The 20,207-nt window shown below is 42.6% G+C and overlaps 1 protein-coding gene across 1 annotated transcript; it reads right to left on the bottom strand.

The window, feature by feature from the left end:
- Window positions 1-290: 290 nt before the first annotated feature.
- On the bottom strand, window positions 291-18,806 carry rexo1 (REX1, RNA exonuclease 1 homolog). Its single transcript, XM_080770781.1, has 16 exons — window positions 18,484-18,806; window positions 15,205-17,384; window positions 14,873-14,959; window positions 14,399-14,612; window positions 14,001-14,149; window positions 13,510-13,647; window positions 11,479-11,602; window positions 11,096-11,221; window positions 7,567-7,707; window positions 6,718-6,831; window positions 6,529-6,602; window positions 5,209-5,319; window positions 4,624-4,739; window positions 3,919-4,057; window positions 3,205-3,325; window positions 291-1,777 (listed from the first exon to the last, which is right to left on the bottom strand). The coding sequence occupies exons 1-16, from the start codon at window positions 18,674-18,676 to the stop codon at window positions 1,689-1,691; spliced, it is 4,116 nt and encodes a 1,371-aa protein (XP_080626907.1). The 5' UTR covers window positions 18,677-18,806; the 3' UTR covers window positions 291-1,688.
- Window positions 18,807-20,207: the final 1,401 nt, after the last annotated feature.

Below are 20,207 nucleotides of genomic sequence, written 5' to 3'. Positions count from 1 at the left end.
TGGGGAAATGCATACTGACATGTGACAGGAGGAGCTCAATAGGAAAATGCTGAAGAAAGAATGGGCTTCACCATTTAGCATTTCTCTCCCATTTTGTTTTAAATTACACATCTGCTGAAGAAAGGAGCCTCACTCCCTGCCTCTGCACCTGCTGTTAAAGGACACATGTATGGGTGGACGGATGGGGATCACAAGAGTCCTGTGCTGTACTGTAAATGAGCTTAACGAACTGTCAAACAGTGTTGGTTTGTAATTTACAAGGTTTGTTAAGGTGCATTGACAAGTCAGCATCTCATTTTCACTAGTCATTTTAATAGAAAAAGATAAACCCCCCCCAAAAATGAACGAATACAAAAAGAAACTACTTACAGCATATTTACAGCGCTCATGTACAATATCTTCCATCTTACTCTCAACATAAAATGGCACGTTAGCTTGTATACTATAAATTATAACTGCAATTATTGGATCTCTAGATCAATACTGAACCAAGGTCTGACATTGTGAAGGACTATACAGTATGTTCTTTCTGTGCGATTCCAATACCTATCTTTTCTTTCATGCAGTGCACAGGGCACAAAGAGACTACTGAATATATTCAATATCATGTTTTGTACTATTGAATGAATATATTCCATCAAATCTACCAAACTGGTAGTCGCAGAGACATTAATTAAAACCTCTGTCTGGGGAAGGGGTCCGTTTGCCAAGTATTATAGAATTACTCATATTTGAGAGCCAAGAAAATGACCTTAATATGAACCACATTAAACCTGATGTGAGTATACAAGAAAAGGGTGGGGGGAATAAACAAGTGCATTTAGGTAGCAACGTTCTGTGTTCCATAGCCTCTATGACATTAATGCAATAATTTACTCTAAAAAGTAGTCACTTGTGACTACAGGAGTATGCATTATTATACGTACAGATGAGGTACTCGAAGACATTGGCCCTCTACAACACAAGGGCCTTTCCATAGTGCAAGTTGGGCTGAGCATAAGGCTCGGCAGCAATAGCATATTAATCACCATGATTCAACAGACAATGCCCTGGCATTTTACATACTCTAGCACTTCTATAGAAAGGTTTTATTTGTGAATCCTTAAAAGAAAAGACCAGACTCAACCAGAAGAAAAAACATTTGACAGAAGAACACAGAAATAAGGTAACATAATTCACACTGGAAAAATCCTGAGTGAACTTAAAACACTCAGGATTTTACAGTGTTGAACCGAAATGAGAAAATGATGGTTTGCCTCAGATGCTCAGCAGCAAAAGGGGCTTGCACTGCAATGCTCTTGACGGATAGGGAGGTAGCGCCTTTCAACAACAACAATCAGAGTACGCTTTGTCCCTGGTAGAACACTAAAACCAGAGTTATATTAAGCTTTGAGCAGAAGTCGCGCGCATTGTGAGCTTGTAGATCTGCTGTTTTCGGTGCGCGACCCCTGCACACAACAAAGTATAACGCAGGCTTAATGGGCTGAACCATTGCTCCTTTATCCGCCCTTCCCACCCTCTGTCTTTCTTGACAATGAGTAACACCATAATGAAGCTCCAGCACTGGACTCAACGGCCCATCGAGGCCACCAGGCAGCGCTCCACTGCAGCATTTCAGTCTGCAAGAGTGGTGTCAGCTCCACATGAAGGCAGGAAATTATGAGGGGAGAAGAGTGGAGGGTCAGAGGTCATCTCTTGACCTTTGCGTCCTCCTTGAGCTTCCAAAACATGAGCTCCATGCAGGCTGAAGCATCCTCGCTGGAGTCGTGGCCCTCCACTGGAAACGCACACAAGATTGAAAATAAATGAGTGTCATGACACAATCTGTACAAACTGCATTTATTGTTTGTTTAGGGTCCACCCCCTAGACTTTATAGGCTTATAGATACAATAATAGAAATGTAGGGTTACTTGCTGATTAATAAAAATGTCGGCCTGGATCTGGTGTGGACTGGTACACCGGTCAGGTGTAATGGTCTGAGTTTCTACAGTAGGCTACAATGTAGCTTGACAGTGCTTTGCGGGTTCGAGTCCCGTTCCTGATGAACTTTTCTGCATGTCTCTCCCCATCTCCCGCTCCCTGTTTCCAGACTGACTATTGTGTAACTATAAATAAAGGCCAAAAAGCCCCCCAAACTTGCCCAAAGATATCTTAAAAACGTCCACGAAGTGGTTCAGGAGGTAGAGCGACCGCTTGGGAAACAAAGGTTCCCATTTCGATCCCTGACTACCTGTGGGTTAGTATCCAAGTGTGCTCTCGATGGTATTGTATGGTATCCTCTGCCGTCAGTGTGAACATGTGTGTGGATGGGTGAATGTAATGCAGATTGTAAATAGGTTTGGGATCCTGTAGGATTTTGTAGGTGTCTTTCCGGCACCCCAGAGCTCCTATTTTGAAGGCATCCCGGCACAGATTGTGTTAACAGTCCGATTCCAAGGGACATTTCACAGATGGAAGAAACTCCAGTCATTCAATGTTAATAGTATTTGTAGTAGATAACAGTAGCACAATTTGAAATTTGTAAGTAATAATAAGTCTCCAGAAAAATAAAGTAGTCTGTGTGTTGGACTAGGGCAGGGATGTAGAACTCAGTTTGGGGTGGGGGCCGTATTGGACGAAAACCCTAGTCACTAGGGTTTGACTGGATTGCACCCCACCTTGTGGAGAGGGGGAGGGAAGGAAGTGTAGTCCAGGAAGGAAGTGAGACCAGTGTCTGTGACATCACAGACACTTTGAAATATTAAAATATCTAAAAACACATATTACCCACATAAAACCCCCAGGAAAGTGTTTCTTGTCTCCGAAACATCAGTAAAATAAGATCTGGTTGCAAAAGGGGTGAAACAAACCTTTAAGTCTTTAACTCTGACAGTGACAGGGTAGAAATGGAACCAAATGGACCCGATTTGTAAACCTCAGAGTTATGATGATCAAAGTTTGAGAACCACTATAGCAGATGTGAAGTCCACATACAAGGTCTGACAGTGTGATAAACCCGGTTCTGGAAATGGTTCCAAATGTGATTTTGGATCCAGTTCCGGATCCCCAACCCTAATTATAAAAGCGATCTAGGGATCCACATGGTAATGGCATGGACACACAGACCGACAGCGCTGTGTTATAGATGGCTAGACTGCAGAGCCACGCAGTAAAAGGGTATTCCAGTATACACACATAGATCATCTTTTGCTTGAGCTACATACCATTGTCTTGGATGATCCGCTTGAGGTGGTCGGCCATGAGGTTCCTCAAGGCACGCTTGTAGGGCAAGCCAATACGGTGAGGAAACACGATAGCTGTGTCCACTACCATACTGTGGATAAGCTGGAATAGCATGGCAGGAAGAAGAGACCGGTTTTAAAAGGTTTAAGCCCATGATCAACTTGACAGTAGAAATGTTAACTTGGACACCAGACTAAAATAAAAAATGACAGCCTCTTATGCACAAACCACACCAATGGGTCGAGACGCAACAGAGCGGTTTTATCGTTCGTCGCAGCGATGTGATATGTCCTGTTGCACTTCGGTGCATGGTGGTGCATGTCGACCCAACTGATTAAATTCAAAGGAGCTGTGGTTAATTGCTTGCAACAACATGCATCTACTTGTGTCTATATGCGTTCTACTAGGAACCGTTGGTGTGGTTTGGACCAAACTTTATAATTTGTGGGGCTACAAGAATAAGTCCCATATCTGTAGCTAAGTATAATACGGTACTTTGGTACAGTACATCTGTAGTTTAGGAGCAGGAGCATACATTGGGATACCTATCTACAATTTCACATAATTAATTGATGGTTTATTATATTCCTGAATGATCTACAGTTCTACACTATAGTAACAAACTACCAGTCATCATCACACATACCCATGGAGGGCATTTGGGTTCCAGGTTGAGATCTACTGAGTGAGAGTACCTTAAGAGCTGAAAGGTCGCTCTCCAGACTGTGTCCTACAAGGATGGACTCTGCGCTGAACATACTGAGTAGGACTGCCTGAACATCTCTTATCGTGATGGTGGCACTCTCCAAGTCCTCCTCCGTTACTCCTGAAAACCTGCTCAGTCGATAAAGACGTAGTGTGTTTGGAACAGTATCTAGGACTGTGGTTATTTGAAGGCATTCCGACTTACAAAACAAAATTATGACTTAATTATGCTACATTAACAAAAACTTGCACACACTGTACTGTAAAACTCCCTATGCTATAACTGTTTTGATATTCATCCAAACGTCAGTTGTGTGAAGCAAATCGAAAGGATCAAAATGACAGGGATTAAAGCGTAGTTTTGGAAAAGCAGGCCTTCTTCAAAGAAGTTGGGCGAGTTTAATGCTTGTTTACAAATAGACTTTGGGAGAAATTCTATCTGTGAGACAGTACACGACTGTGAGAGAAAGTGATGAGTGACATGGGTTTGTAAGCCAAAGCTATTTGTGTGTGTGTGTGTGTGTGTGTGTGTGTGTGTGTGTGTGTGTGTGTGTGTGTGTGTGTGTGTGTGTGTGTGCGTGCGCGGGGGCGAGCGTAATTCTCGTGTGAGGTGGTGCTTATAGCTGCCCAGTGCCCATCCATGCGCAAATGCTACCATATCAAGTTGCAGGAAACTAGTAAGAGTGAAGTCTCACCGTGTGTTGTAGTCGACCACTTGGCTGTCGGGTTTCACAAATGTGTCGTAGATTACTTTGAGCTCAGAATTTATGACCGTCACCCTGGTCAGGTCCAGTCCTTGCTTCGTATAGCACTGTTCCGCAAAACAAGCACAGAGTGAATAGAGCAGAGCCAGTGTCTCCATCTATAGGCTGTTTACATTGAATACATTTTTAACTGTTTCTGAAATGGAATCCTGTCCCTCACCATCAGTGTAACTTGTATTGTACTTTTACTTGTACTCCACTACTTCTCAGAGGCAAGTATTGTACTTTTACTCCACTACATTTGTAACTGCCGGGGACACTTGGTGTTAATTGTTATTTTTCGTTGCTTATGTGGTTAACCTTTAATTTGACATTTCTGGTAATTTGGTTCCCCTTTTACTTTGGAACTTCCTGTCCTTCATCTGTACCCGAAGAAACAATAAACGACACCCGTTGAGACCATCCACTTCTAATTCTTTCACAAACCGAGGGCGCTTACAACATGTATTAGTGGAGTTACTAGTTACTTTGATTATTATTACAAAACATTTGAGTACTTTTTCTATAACTGCTCACCATCTCACAATCCAGAGCGTACACGCCTCCGTTACCGTCTGCGGGCAGCTGTTTACTGAACGTCGTCACATAGCCGTCCAATGACTCCTTACGTCCATCCTGCACATGTTGCTGTGAAAACACAAAAGGTTACAAATCACACACTAGAGATGATCTGACTCAGTCTGCACCAAATGAAAGGACATCTAATGAAATCAGCATAAATCACACACTAGAGATGATCTGACTCAGTCTGCACCAAATGAATCACACACTAGAGATGATCTGACTCAGTCTGCACCAAATGAATCACACACTAGAGATGATCTGACTCAGTCTGCACCAAATGGAAGGACATCTAATCAAATCAGTATAAATCACACACTAGAGATGATCTGACTCAGTCTGCACCAAATGAATCACACACTAGAGATGATCTGACTCAGTCTGCACCAAATGGAAGGACATCTAATCAAATCAGCATAAATCACACACTAGAGATGATCTGACTCAGTCTGCACTCTGCACCAAATGGAAGGACATCTAATCAAATCAGTATAAATCACACACTAGAGATGATCTGACTCAGTCTGCACCACATGAATCACACACTAGAGATGATCTGACTCAGTCTGCACCAAATGAAAGAACATCTAATCAAATCAGCATAAATCACACACTAGAGATGATCTGACTCAGTCTGCACCAAATGAAAAAACATCTAATGAAATCAGTATGAATCACACACTAGAGATGATCTGACTCAGTCTGCACCACATGAAAGAACATCTAATGAAATCAGTATGCGTCTACTTCAAAGAAAAATAATGGTCCTGGAGACTACCATCTTCTACTCTTACTGTGAAAAACAATGGCAATATATTGCCCCCTAGTGGTTCAATTTACCCGCTGCATGGATGCAAACTTAAAATAAAAAGTCTGAACCATAGTTCAGTGTGCAGATTTATCCTTTAAACTAAGTATGTGACCTTTTGAACCCAGTACCCACTCTCAATGTGCATATAGTTAAGTTAACCCCAATGGCAATAGTGTAAAAGGATCATTACTACCACTGTTACACAACACAGTTGCATTTCTAACAATCCAGCAAACAGAAAAAATACCAGGCATATAAGAGAATGTCAGAATTGTGAAAGGATAGGTCAGGATAGGTCAGTACGTTTTTCTTTCCATCACTGATTGGTGCCAAATCATTTGAGAGGGAAAAAAAGTCAAGTTTGTTGAAGGTTTCACACACTGGATCATTCATTGTCTGATTTCTTAATAGACAACAAAGAATGACATTGAATGATAATATATACAGGTATTAGGAGTTGTTACCTTGGTCACCTGGCAACCTTGAGAGCCAACCGCCCCAGAGCAGCAATTGTAGCTCGTCTCCCAGCCTCCAGACACTGGTAGACAGACAGAGAGAGTGAGATAACAGAGCACAACAGTAGTTAAGATTTGATTATACAAAGACATTAACGTCACGTGATAAGTATTTGGCATAAAAATGTACAAGTGTACCTTTGTGCCTCCGTAGGCGCCCCCAGTGATTATTGCACTCCTCGTTGCGCACACAGTTGCCATTAACGTTGATCCTGTATTCTGTCCCACATCGACAGCATATCTTGGTGAATGCTGGATACGTATCATAAAGTAGAGGGGTAAGATTTAGACGAAAAAATCTTAAATCAATCTCAAACACTTGAGAATGAATGACAGCTTTAGTCATAAACGATTAATAACTAGAGGGGAACATATGGGTAGATCGGTTGGATGGGCGGTTCTGGACAACTGGATATCTATATATATCTTTGCTGTCAGGCAGAAACCAGCTAACTCCAAAATAAGAAAATCTGAAAATGAAGATTTTTTTTTTTTTTTTCAGCAATTGAAATAAAACCTTATATTCTTTTAAACAAAGCAATACTGCCTCACAAAGTCAGTATTGTGACTTTACTTTATATATTGTCAGATACTTGTCTTGCATGAGAGGGGTAGAGGGGGTGGAGTTAGCTGCTTTAGCAGACAGTTTGATGGTCAGATGGAGTTAGCTGGTTTTATCAGAAGCACTTTCTAATACTTGGTCATTGTTGGTTAAATATTTTTTAACCAACACAGAGTTCAATAGCACTGATTTAAGGGGGGGGGGGGGATTACAAACATGAAAAATGGACTTAGCTGGTTTCTGCTGGACAGCAACAATATGCCATAGGCATATATATATCCAGTAGTCCAGAACCTTTGCCATTCCATTTATGGTTATGGCTGAGCCAGAGTGATGTGTCCGTGGTCTGCCCCCCCTGGCCCCTGCCATTAGCCAATTTTAATATAATAGGATATGAACACTGCTGGGTAAACATGGTCACTCACGGTCTGCAGGGGCCTTCGTCTCCGGTAGTTTGTGGATCACAGCCCGCCCGGATGCATCTGGGTTTGATCTCGGGTAGCCATGCTCCTGGAGCTGCTCCTCTGTCAGCAGGTAATCGTTCAGTTTCCTGTACAACAACACCTCTGCACAGAGAGCACATGACAAAACACTTCCTCAATACCTCCATTATAACATGGAGCATACAGAAATACAAGGAGGAATGTTGTTTTGTAACATTGCTCTTGTTCTATGTAGAGAAAATTGGCCACTAAGCAGATTCACTTGAACAGTTGGGAGTTAAGACGGGAAACACTGCTGCAGGAACTGATCCATTGTTTCTGCAGTTAGGGGAGTCCCTCTAACCGTCAGCCCACCATGTTGTTGTTGACCTTAATATATAATGCAAAACCAAGTAAAGTGTGAAGCGCTGGTGGCTGCAGGACACAGGGGCTCGCAGTTTACAGAAAACAAAATAAGAACAACTCTTCCTCTGGGCCTGGTCACAAGGATAGGATACTGAATCAGACACAGGGGCTCGCAGTTTACAGAAAACAAAATAAGAACAACTCCTCCTCTGGGCTTGGTCACAAGGATAGGCTACTGAATCGTTTCATTAAACAGCCAGCCTCCTCTTCGCTGAAAAAATAATAAACAAGCTAGAGCTTCAGTGATAAGTCCTACTAACCTACATGCAATATAGTGCTATATACTGTACCATTCTGCTGCAGTGTTGGGCAATATTACTTAGGAGAGTAATATCTTTACTCAGAATCAGAATCAGAATCATTTTATTTGTCATTTTCCTATGTACTTGCATACAAAAGAACATGAAATATCGTTTCCCCACAGTTATTGGCAGTGCAACATAAAATAGAGCCTATATTAAAAACACAAGCTAAAAACTAAAACCAAACATGGACAGACATTTAAAAAGAGACCCCAGTATGTATGATGACGTGCAATTCATATGGACAAGTTAAAAGTTACCAACACCACCCCAACCTATAAATAAATAAAGTGGCATGGTGCTATCCTTAAAAACAAAACGTTACCAGCACTGTTAAAGTGCTGTTGTGCATCCAAAGTGCATTTTTTTGTCCAGTTCAGTCCAACGCTTCATTCAATTTTGCCGGGGGAGGGGGCGCAGTTCGTTTATGAGCCTCACTGCACTTGGGAAAAAACTGTTTTTCATCCTGGTTGTCCTTGCCCCAATACTCCTGTACCGTTTACTTATTACTCCTTAGAAAAAGTAATAATTACATTACTTATTACTTGGAATCAAGAGTAATACTGTTACATATTACTTTATATTATTTTTCATCCGGGCCCCTTCCACCCACAAAAAGAACACAATCTGTTTAGCCAGCTCCTTTTACAACTGAATCCAATAAGAAGTCTCCAATCAGCCAAACTGAATAATTGCAGGATATAAAACAAAAATAGTCATCAGTCTCTCATCAGCCTTTTTATGCTGCATATTCCACATGGGATTCAACATCAACAATCTGAACTGCACACACATGGCTGCAGCATCTCAAAACGGACAGTAGGCCTATAACAAACAATAAAACAGTCTCTGAACTTTTTGAGGAAGCCTTTCAAGACAGACTGTTGACTCACGTCCAATTCAAAGGAAAAAGAGGGCGCTGCTATTCCTTTATTTGCCGATGGGTTCTCAGATTGGAGGCAGCCTAACATTGGACCTCAAAGTTTATTTTTCCAATGCCAGAGCGGTTGCGCAAAGACCCACCCGGCAGCACTGTTTAATGCAAATTATTTGTGCATCATTGCATGTATAAGTATTTTTGTTAACAAAGTTGTAAATGTCAACAGTATAGCCTAGGCCTATATCCATAACATAAGCAAGCAGAAAGTAGAAGGCGTATCTGTGTATCAGATTGTGAAAATATTATAATAACAATAATAATAATAATAATAAAATTATTGAAAGACAGAACTAGTGTATTGTCTGCTAGCGTGATGCTTGCTTATTCTATGGATATACATACTGTTGACTTTTACAACTTGTTTCATGAGTAATAAAAAAAGAAACGTATATTAAACACACACATACATTGCATTAAACAGTGCTGACTCCGGGCAGGTCTTTGAGCAACCGCTCCGGACCATGATGGATCTGATTAAATGAGGCCGTGTCAACTGTTCATGAGGGACGGGTTAACCTCTAGTCTACAACAATACACCCAGCGACGAGCCAATTCTTCAGATTTGTGTTTCTCGTGCGTCTTTAAACAGATGCTTCAAAACGTTTAGATAAACGATAGATTTACAACGGACATTAATATACTTGGCATCTTTGACGGACAAGAATGCAAAATAATACCGATACATTTCTCTGTCATGGTCTCTGTCTATTCCTGAAGAAGATCCTAAGCGATCGAAACGTTGAGTCAAATAAACCAGTGGAGCTGAGTTTTTCATACCAGTGTTGCAGACTCTATTTTTCCCCATGGTCTCTGTCTGTCTCTGTTGTTTTTTGGAAGTGAAGCGAGTGAGACGAGACCCCAGACGCATACGCTACGTCATAACTGTGCAGGCCAACAAAAACAGATCTACAAGCTACAACGCACGTCTGTTTTTACGCGTTGATAGCTTGTAGATCTGTTCTATTTTTGTATGCCATGCAACAACCATCTACTATGAGTGCATAACCGAACGAATGAACCAAAACGGGAACAGACCCCCATTCAGAAACACCGCCATTCAGAAACCCGGTTAGGGTTAGGGTTCTGAATGGCGGTGGTTCTGAATGGCGGTGCGTAACCATCCAAAACAAATGACGCTCATTTGTAAGTGAAAGTAATAAGTAACGAAGCGTGTTTTGGCGGAGTAAATAGTTACTATATTACTATTTCTGCAGAGTAATTAGTTATATTACTCGTTACTGGAAAAAGTAATAATATTACAGTAATATGTAGTAACTCGTTACTGCCCAACACTGCTGCTGACTGATTTTACATTCTGCAAAAATAGCTTACAATGCGTCTATTAAATTCTACTAAAGGAAAGGACTGCTATTCAAAGGCTAGGACTAGGAGCCACCACAGTGGTGCACGGTTAGAACTTAAACCAGGATATCTAACCTGTGTGGTTTGGGAGGTGGTCTAAAAAAGATGTAATGACTATGACAATTAGAACACAACAAAGGTGACCTGTCTGATCATCTAGAAATTCTAGATAACATGAAGGCCTTCGTAACAACGTCACAATGCATCACAATGTGCCACAAGGCCCGCAACACATTGTAAGCTGGTAAATAAGCTTGTTTTCTGTGAAAATATTTGGTGTAGTCTAGGGAAAAAATCTGACCAAAAGCTCAACTAAGCATATAGGGTTTAAGAGGTTAAATTGGATTGTAACGTAAATGTCACGTTACAATCCAAGGGCACGATGAAGAACAGAAAAAACTCAAGCACTGTATCAACAATCAAATTCACACCCTTGTTTATATTTTAGGGATACTAGGGTCCATTTGTGACCATGGCCAAAGGATATATCCCTGCTCCTCACCAGTAAGTTTCTCCTCCTGCTGTCTGCCCATCCTGTTAATGGTGAAGCTGGTGGTAGCAGCCAGACGGCCCCCAAGCAGTTCCTCATGGGACAGAGGCTTCCTGTTGCCTGTGAATGCTGGGGCCTCTACAAAGGAGAACATGACCGGACAGAAAATAAATGTTGTGACATAGACGAGTCCTGCACACATACTTTGTACACGACACAATACTTACTTTGATGTTTTGCTTAGCTTGGGCTAATTGCATACATTTGGTACACAAACCTGCATGTAGGTGTGTTCACACGGCCATGAGGACGATATAGCTGAAATGTACATATTGACTCTGTACTGTGCAGTGCTTTGATTTATTGTTGAATGAATGAAAACTGAGCTGACATACTGGTCACTGGTGAGGGAGCGTAGTTGCTCTTCCCGCGAAGCTTTTTCAGAGTGTTGACGGCTACATTGAGGTAGATGTTCTTGCTATTGCTGCGGTCGTACACAGTCTTCTCCTCATCCAGAGCCTGAAACAACAGACCCTGTTACGGTGGGGTTCACATTTTCCATGGTTCAGGGTTGTACATTGTTACATCTTGTGTACAGGTACATAAGAGTAAAACCTCATTTAGTTTGGCTTCCGTCAGACAATGCAGCAGCATAGATAATATAACGTCAAACATCAATCACACAAACAAAGAGTACAAGAAAGAGCAAGGAAGTGCTTACTTTAAAAGACAGTCTGTATATATAATAGCTCACCGCAGTGGTGTCCAACTAGAACTTAAACCAAGATGCTTCGCCTTCTGCACCTCTATTATACAGTATATTATCAGACTATGCTTTGTCACGATGACTGAGTCAATAAGATCTATCCATATATGGGATTGTCATACTAGACATGTCGTATAACCCAACGTCCTAGTCGAATATCCCCACCCACACTACAGTATATCCAATGAGCAACTCTCCCAGATCCGATAATATGAATGGAAGTGAGTCTTCGTTAGTCTGAGTTTGCTACGTTTCTGAAATGCTGAATGTTAATTGCGAGTCCACATTTTGTCTTAACCGTTTTCAAATGTGGGCATTATTACTTGCGCGAGCAGAGTGTGCAAGTTGATGACGTTGACGTAACTTAGGTACGTTTGGTGATCGGCTGGGTATGTATGCATGTACAGCACCTTTCCAAAAAAAGATAATATCATGGAAAAGTTGGTTTATTACCATAATTCCATTCAAAAAGTTTAACTTTCATAGATTAGATTCAGTGCACACAACATAAATGATTTCAAGTATTTATTCGTTTATCTTTACACAATTTTGGCTTCCAGCTCATAAAACCCACTAAAACAGAATTTCATTAGAATACTGTGAAGGAATCACCATTTACTCCTCATTTTTTGCAGAGCATGAATGTTTTAATCTGAATGCCACATTAAGAAATTAGGATCACATCAAATCAAACAAAATATGGTACTTTCAAAACAGAAATGTCAATCTTCAATACTTGGTTGGGAATCCCTTTGCCTTCATCACTGCCTCGATACGCCGTGGCATTGAGCTAATCAGCCTGTAGCATTGCCCGAGAGTTATGGATGCCCCTCATTTTCCTCTTGACAATACCCCATAGATTCTCAATGGGGTTTAGGTCCGGTGAATTGGCTGGCCAGTCAAGCACTGTGATGGCATGGGCATCAAACCAGGTTGTGGTGCTTTTGGCGGTATGGGCAGGGGCCAGGTCCAGCTGGAAGATCCTCAGCAGAAGGAATCATGAAGTCCTCTAAAACATTCTGGTACTGTTGTGGTGACCTTGGATTTAAGAAAGCAGAGTTTACCAACACCTGCACTGGACATTGCACCCCAAATCATGACCGACTGTGGATATTTCACACTGGACCTCAAGCAGCTTGGATTCTGTTCCTCACCCGTCTTCCTCCAAACCCTTGATTCCCAAATAAAATGTACACTTTACTGGGATTCCATAACTCCCGGGCAATGCCACAGGCTGATGGCCTCAATGCCACGGCGGGGCAGTGATGAAGGCAAAGGGATTCCCAAACAAGTATTGAAGATTGACATTTCTGTACAGTACCATGTTTTGATATGATTGATTTGATCCTAATTTCTTAATGTGGCATTCAGATTAAAACATTCATGCTCTGCAAAAATTGAGGAGTAAATGGTGATTTCTTCACATTCTGTTTTACGTTGTGTGCACTAAATCTATGAAATCTAGTTAAACTTTTTAAATGCAATTATGGAAATAAACCAACTTTTCCACGATATTCAAATGTTTTGGAAAGGTGTATGTATGTAATGTATGTATGTCGGGTAATTTTTAACAGTTCCCCAAGGACCACCTGTAATTATGCCATTTCAAATGTGCCATAAAGTGTTATGGAAGGGGGTGCAGAGTGTTCTTCCTCCATACCATCTGAAAGGCAGCATCCTCTGACGGGCAGAACTTGACACATTCATCAATGAAGGTATTCAGGTAGCGCTGGCGGACGTTGGTCGGCACCTTAGCCCCAAAGTCAGTAGGGATGACAGGACGCTTCATTGAAGAGCTCTGGGACATGGGGAAAATTTGTATTTATTTAAAATATTAGACATTTATAAAAGGTTCTCTATTTATATATAAAAGCATAAAAGTTAGTTAGTTGCCAATGTGGAACACCAGTTATCAAGGCTAGACAAATACAGCCCCGTGCATACAAAATGCAAAGCAAGAATAATATCATATCAGTAGAAGCCAAAACAAAAAGCATGAAAACAGAAATGATAATTGGTAACGAAGACAACATTTTTATCCAAAAAGCCTGAAGTCTTAAATCCTACAAGACATGTCAGTAAGTAATTTATAAGGCAGGTATGATGGCATGTGTGCGAATGATGAGACACTGTAAAAAGCTGTGCTAATACCTTCATGGTGGGTGTGTGCGCTACCCTCTTCTGAGCAATGGTGGTGGAGGTCTTGGACAAGATACCAGTGAAGGTGTGGGTCTTGACAGACAGATGAGCCGTGAGGTTCGTGCTGGGGGATAACACTCGACTGGAAGCTGGCTTGGCATCTGCAGGTATCGAGTTAAACACACAGATTACTTCAATCCACATGACGACTGTCATTGTACTGGTACTGGCTCACAGCTCACACATGGAAGATTTTGAGATGGCTGGGCATTAAAATTAGTTGGAGGAAGCATAGTAGCATACAAAGTAAAAGTAAAGAATTATTGACTCTAATTAAAAGTGAAACCCCAAAGACAATTTAAAAAAACAACTTGAGTTGGAAATAGAAGTTGGAGATGGTGTTTTCATACCATATTTGGTAGAGGACCCAGACACTGAGTTGGGACGGTGTGCTATTCTCTTTCTCTCTCCAGAGCAGCCAGGGCTGGGGCTCAGGGAGGCTGAGGCACTCTTGACAGCGGCAGCAAGCTGGGCAGCCTGCTGCTGGGCTATCTGCATCCGTTGGTAGCACATTTCCTGGGCTGAGGGTCTCCTGTACGGTCGCACCTTGGGGGTTGTCTCAGTCTGGCAAGACAGGGTAAACCATTACATTCTAGGGATATCTACTCCAGAACAAATAACCACACGAACGAGAGGATAATTACTGTTGTAAAGGCCTACATAGCCTACACCTACATTATGCTTCTATGCAAATAATTTATCATTGTTAATGTATGTTCTTTGATGCCTTGTACTTCTCTGTGTAATCTCACAATATATGGTTACATTACTTCTCTTCAATGAATATATCCTAATCCAGGATGATGTTAAAATGTCAAACTCACACAATGGGACACCCTCTTCTTCTGACCAGGGAAGAGAGTAGTTAAAGTGCTCTCATTGCCTTCTTCATCCTCTGAATCTCTAGAGGGCTGAGAACAACACACTGACATGATTCCTAACGACAACAATTGTCATTCAAGACATAATCATGTTGTTTTATTTTTGTTTTTTATTATTATATTCATGGGAATCTAGGCAGTTAAAACTGGCACGAGGATGGGACACTTACAGAAGGTCAGGTGGATTAAACACAGTAGTTGAAACAGACAGTGATATCTCATGCCGACTGAATGTGTTGGGTTAAAGGATGAGGACGGTGCAGCAATAGGCCTACCTGTTTGGCTTGTCTCCCCTTGTCCTCCTTTTTCACGTCTTTGGACTCGTTGAAGATCCGCAGGCACTCCTCCATGGGATCTGAGTCAAAGTCCACATCCGCCTGGAGGGTTGAGAAGTCCACTTCTCCATAATCGATGTCCTCTTCCACACCACACTCACCCTCGTCCTCAGAGGAGGAGACCGTGATCACTGAGGCTTTTCTCTTGTTCAGACCTCCTCCCCTCTTTAAAGTGCTGTCCAATGTCCTTGCCACAACTTCCTTGACGTCATCGTCTGCCTCATCTGCGGGCTCCCTCTCATCCGGGCTCTCGTCGCCAAAAAGGTCAGCATGGCTCAGACTTGCCACTCGCCGCTTCTTCTTGACTGAAAGGTTCCCATCAGAGGAGCTGCTGCTGCTCTTCTTTATCTTGTCTTTAATGCTCAGAGAGATTCCTTTAATGGTCCTGCTACTGCTGTTGGATATGCTCTTACTGCTGCTGCTGGAAACACTCTTACTGCTTTTCTTGGTGTCCTTTTCCATCCTGCTGCTGTCTAGTTTACCATTGTTGTGATGAATCTTCTGCCTGCTGTATTCCTTTTCCTTGTCCAATGACTTGGGTTTCTTGCTTTCCCCTCCTCCATTTTCCCTGTCCTTATCTCTCTTGCCCAAGTCGCATTTGACCCTTTCTGTGCTTTTTAACTTGCTGTCGTTTCGCTTCTGTTCCCTGCCTTCCCTCAGAACTTTATCGTCCGATTTGACCTTGCTTTTCTCATCATCTTTCTTTCCCTGACTGTTGCCGTCTTTTTTCAAAGACTCGCAGACTGACTTTTTTGTCGACACTTTGTCCTTGCTGCTGGGTATGTTTCTATGGTTACCACCATGACTACTGCTAGATGTCTTACCCAAGTCCTTTTCGACTTTCTGCGCCTTCTCACACTTGCTGCTCTTCTTTTGAATTTTGATTGATTTTGAGACCGTCTTTTCATTCTCATTCTTCTCTTTATCTTTCTGCAGTCTATCATCCCAGCTGTCCCACTCTTCTGTCACCCCTGCCTGCTCTCTGGACACCTCCTTGCTCCTCTGTGTCAGCATACTCAGAGCTCCTCCCGTTACCTCCTTGCTCCCTGCCCCAACAGCATCTTCAACTGAACCACCATTGCCTTTCTTTCGTTGGAGGCTGCTAAGCGAAATGGGCCGGTATTCTGTCCCAGAGCTCTCCTCCTCCGAGTCAGAAAAGGTGTACTTTTGTGTGTCTATATTCTGCTGCCGAGGCTTCTTTGCTGTCGGCACGTACTCATCATCTGTTGATAATCGGCGGGACCCTGACAGTTTAACAGATTTTCCCACCTCTATCTTAGCAGCCTGTACACTCTCATCCCTCTGTTGCCGAGGCTTCTTTACTGCCGTCGGCACGTACTCCTCATCTGTTGATAATCGTCCCGACCCTGACACTTTATGTGCTTTGCCAACCTCTATTTTAGCACCACGTGCACTCTCATCCTTCTGCTGCCGAGGCTTCTTCACCGTCGGGAAGTACTCCTCATCTGTTGATAATCGCCCTGACCCTGACAGTTTATGCGCTTTGCTCACATCTACCTTAGCAGCCTGTGCAGTTTCATCCCTCTTAATCTTCCCGGCAATTGTGGCAGAGTAGTTGGAGAGGGGGTCATACTCCATGTCTGTGGATGGTTTGGAGTTGTCCAGGGTGTATTTACACTTAGAGGAGGAGGAGGATTTGTGATTGGAGTATTTAGGCACGTGAGGAGAGGAGACCTGGGGGGTGTACGTCTGAGAAGCAGACTTTTTCACAGCGGTGGGGACATATTCCATAGAGTTAGCATGGTTCCCCAGACTGTCTGAATCCAAAGTGTACTTGCTGCAGCCAGGGGTGGGATTATAGTCCACTGTGGCCATTTGATAACTCCCAGGGTCATATGCCAAGTGCGCTGTCACTGCTGATGGACTGGATCTGTTTTTAACAGCTTCCACCGGTGCAGGCAAACTGGCGGAGGAGCTCGGCTCATACTCGTCATCCCCGATCTGTGAGAGCTTCTTCTTCTGGCGTTCCACCTGAGTGCGGACCGCCTCAATTTGCTGCTTGACCAGCTCCAGAGCACCACTGAAGTCCCCTGATGAGTCTCCATTCTGCTGCTCTTCATGCCTTGTGACCTCTGGCTTGCATGGGTCATACCCTTGTTCTGAAATAACAAAACATACATCACATGGCACTTTAACCCATTCAGGGCGGGAACACCTTTTGGTGTATTAAGCATTATGTTTATGCTTTATTGAAATATAGCAGATCTACAAGCTCAGAGTGCTGTGCTACGTGTCGCAGATCTTTGAATATATATTCTTTCAAAGTGAACGTTTTTAGCTAAAATATTTACTTCTGGGAGGGTCCCTGGAAGGAACACCATATATTCAGATGGGGTACGCAGCCAAATACAGATAATTCTGGGGGTCCTTGACATGAAAAAGGTTGAGCACCACTGACATAGAAACATAGGTTTTTCAGAAAACTGTTTCTGGATTTAGAAGACATTTTATAGAATCTGTTCTCAGGTCTACTTAACAAAAGATCCCAATGTTGAACATTCAAAACCCACAGATAAATATTCCGTTCAGTTACCTAAGATTTCCAGGGCTTTTTGATTGATTGGTTGATTTATTAACAGTTTGCAGAATTACAGTACAACTCAATACAAAAACTGTTAACTGTGAGTGGACGACACCATAAAGCACTTGTTTACAATAGGGCCCACCATTTTCAATTCATCAAAACACTTAGAGACGCACGAATATACACAACTATATAGTCAAAACAGGAAATCATCATAGGAGGTAAAAAGGGAAAAGAAACATACAGGGAGGGGGAACAGGGGTGGGTGGGGGATTCAGATTTTACGGGGGCCAGTTTCGAATTGCAGCCGTCCGTAGGTGCCCTTTGAGAGCAGTTTTGAAGGAGTCAAGGGATTCGCATGACTTAATGACTGTAGAGGTAGGGCGTTCCACATTTTGGTGGCATAGGAGCGAAATTAATTTAGTCCCTTGTTTGTGCTAACACACTAAACACAGTAACATCGTCAGTGTTCGTTTTATCCATTGTAACTAAGTCAGAGAGGGTCCATTTGGTTACATCCACACAGGATTTTACTGTGCGCATGCATTGTGATATAAAAATATAATACATGCAGACTTTCGCGCAACGAAACCAGAACTGCTGCACATTAACACGGATAGCCGTATGCTAAAAACAATGTTAACTACATCAACATAATCCAAAAAACCAAATACCCTTGTGTTTGGACTGAAGATCTCTCTGCTTTTTGGCATCGATCGCGGTGGCGAGTGACGTCCGTCTCTGTTGGCTGCTGTGTCTGAAGTGACAGTACGGTCTCTTACACCCATTTTTGTCGCCTTTGTCGTCGCTATATTCCTTGAAAAACGGGCAGTCAATCCCTCGGAAGAAACCGGTGGACCTCAGCATTATCTCCAGATAATTCTACCATACCCGCCGGCAAGTGTTCGGGTTAATGTAAATTCGAAGTTCGCTGGAAACAATACATTGAAAGCCTTTGTACAAGCAACGGAATAATAACAACGTCCCTACGGCGCCATGTTGGATGGTCGGAAAGGAAATTGTCGCGAGAAGTTCCACTCCCACGTGTCGCATTCTCTACTACGTCATTACAAATACGGAACACAGACCCCAGGGCACACATTTCTTCACTACTCTGGTCGTATCCTAGTCTCTCAGTAGACGTTTGCTTTTTATGCCAATTTAAAAGGTTTAACCACTTCACTTCAACCATATTTCACACTTTGTCGAAGAATACAAAAATACTGGTATTTGTACTTGATTGATTGATCCAATTATGTTGTTGAAGTTGTAATATGCGCGCACGCACACACTGCTCACACGCACACACACACACACACACACACACACACACACACAAAAAGGCATTCAGTTAGTCTGGTAGTGGCACAGCCATTCTGGTCTCACCCAAACACAGTGAAATAGCACGGATTGGCATTTCCGTACATACACGCCTAGAAAACCCCAAAATCCGTACACTGAAATCCTCCCCAGACTGACGGAGGGGCGCTGCCTCTACTGAACTATAGCCACAAAAGACACCGAGTTGCTGTGTCGAATGTTGCAAAGTTTGGTAGAGCCGACTCTTCCCCGTCCGAGTTGGTTGTAACCCAATAACATAGAATATTGTCAAACCCGATCTCATCCAAAAACAGTGAAATGGCACATATTGGCAATTCCATACAATACTAGTGAAAGCCACGCCTCCGTTGTGGTCAAAACAGTAGTAGTATAATATGTAGGATTTGGGCGTGTATATGTACGGAATTGCCAATCCGTGCTATTTCACTGTTTAGGTGAGATCGGGCTGGCACAGCAGTAGCCTATAGCACCACCACCTGACCTTGATACCAAATGAGGCTTTAGTTACTTTACACTGTTCAACAGCACCTTCTCAAAACCACCAATCCACGCAATGTTGTGTTTAAATTGTATTACAGGCAGTTTTGTTCCATAATTTGTTCACTGCGGTCCGTTGGTTTAGATGCCGCCACACTGGATGAACTTGATCTGTGTGGGAGCAAAGGTTTTCTTATTTTGGAGGAAATAGTGTCGAGGGTGGGCATCGTCTTCTCTATCCAATCTCCCCACAATGGCAAACAACCTTAGTTGTAAACCTTAGCTGGAGATCGACGGGAGCCAACGTGAAGAGAGGAACAACCTTAAGATCACTGCTGAGGTTGTAGATACTGACTTGTGAAGGCCTCCAACTGTACCTTTCGACACAATAGAGTCTATTGTGTCGAAAGGTATACAGTTGGAGGCCTTCACAAGGGCACCTACGGACGGCTGCAATTCAATAGACCATGGAATGGTCTATTGAATAGACCATTCCATTCTCATTAATAGGCTTGAGGAATGGGTAGGTATACGGGGGACTGCTTTACAGTGGTTTGCCTCTTACCTGTCAAATAGGACT

Source organism: Protomyctophum bolini (assembly GCF_963924005.1).
Source record: "Protomyctophum bolini genome assembly, chromosome: 8".
Taxonomy (NCBI): Eukaryota; Metazoa; Chordata; class Actinopteri; order Myctophiformes; family Myctophidae; genus Protomyctophum; species Protomyctophum bolini.
This window is presented reverse-complemented; position numbering and strand designations above follow the sequence as displayed.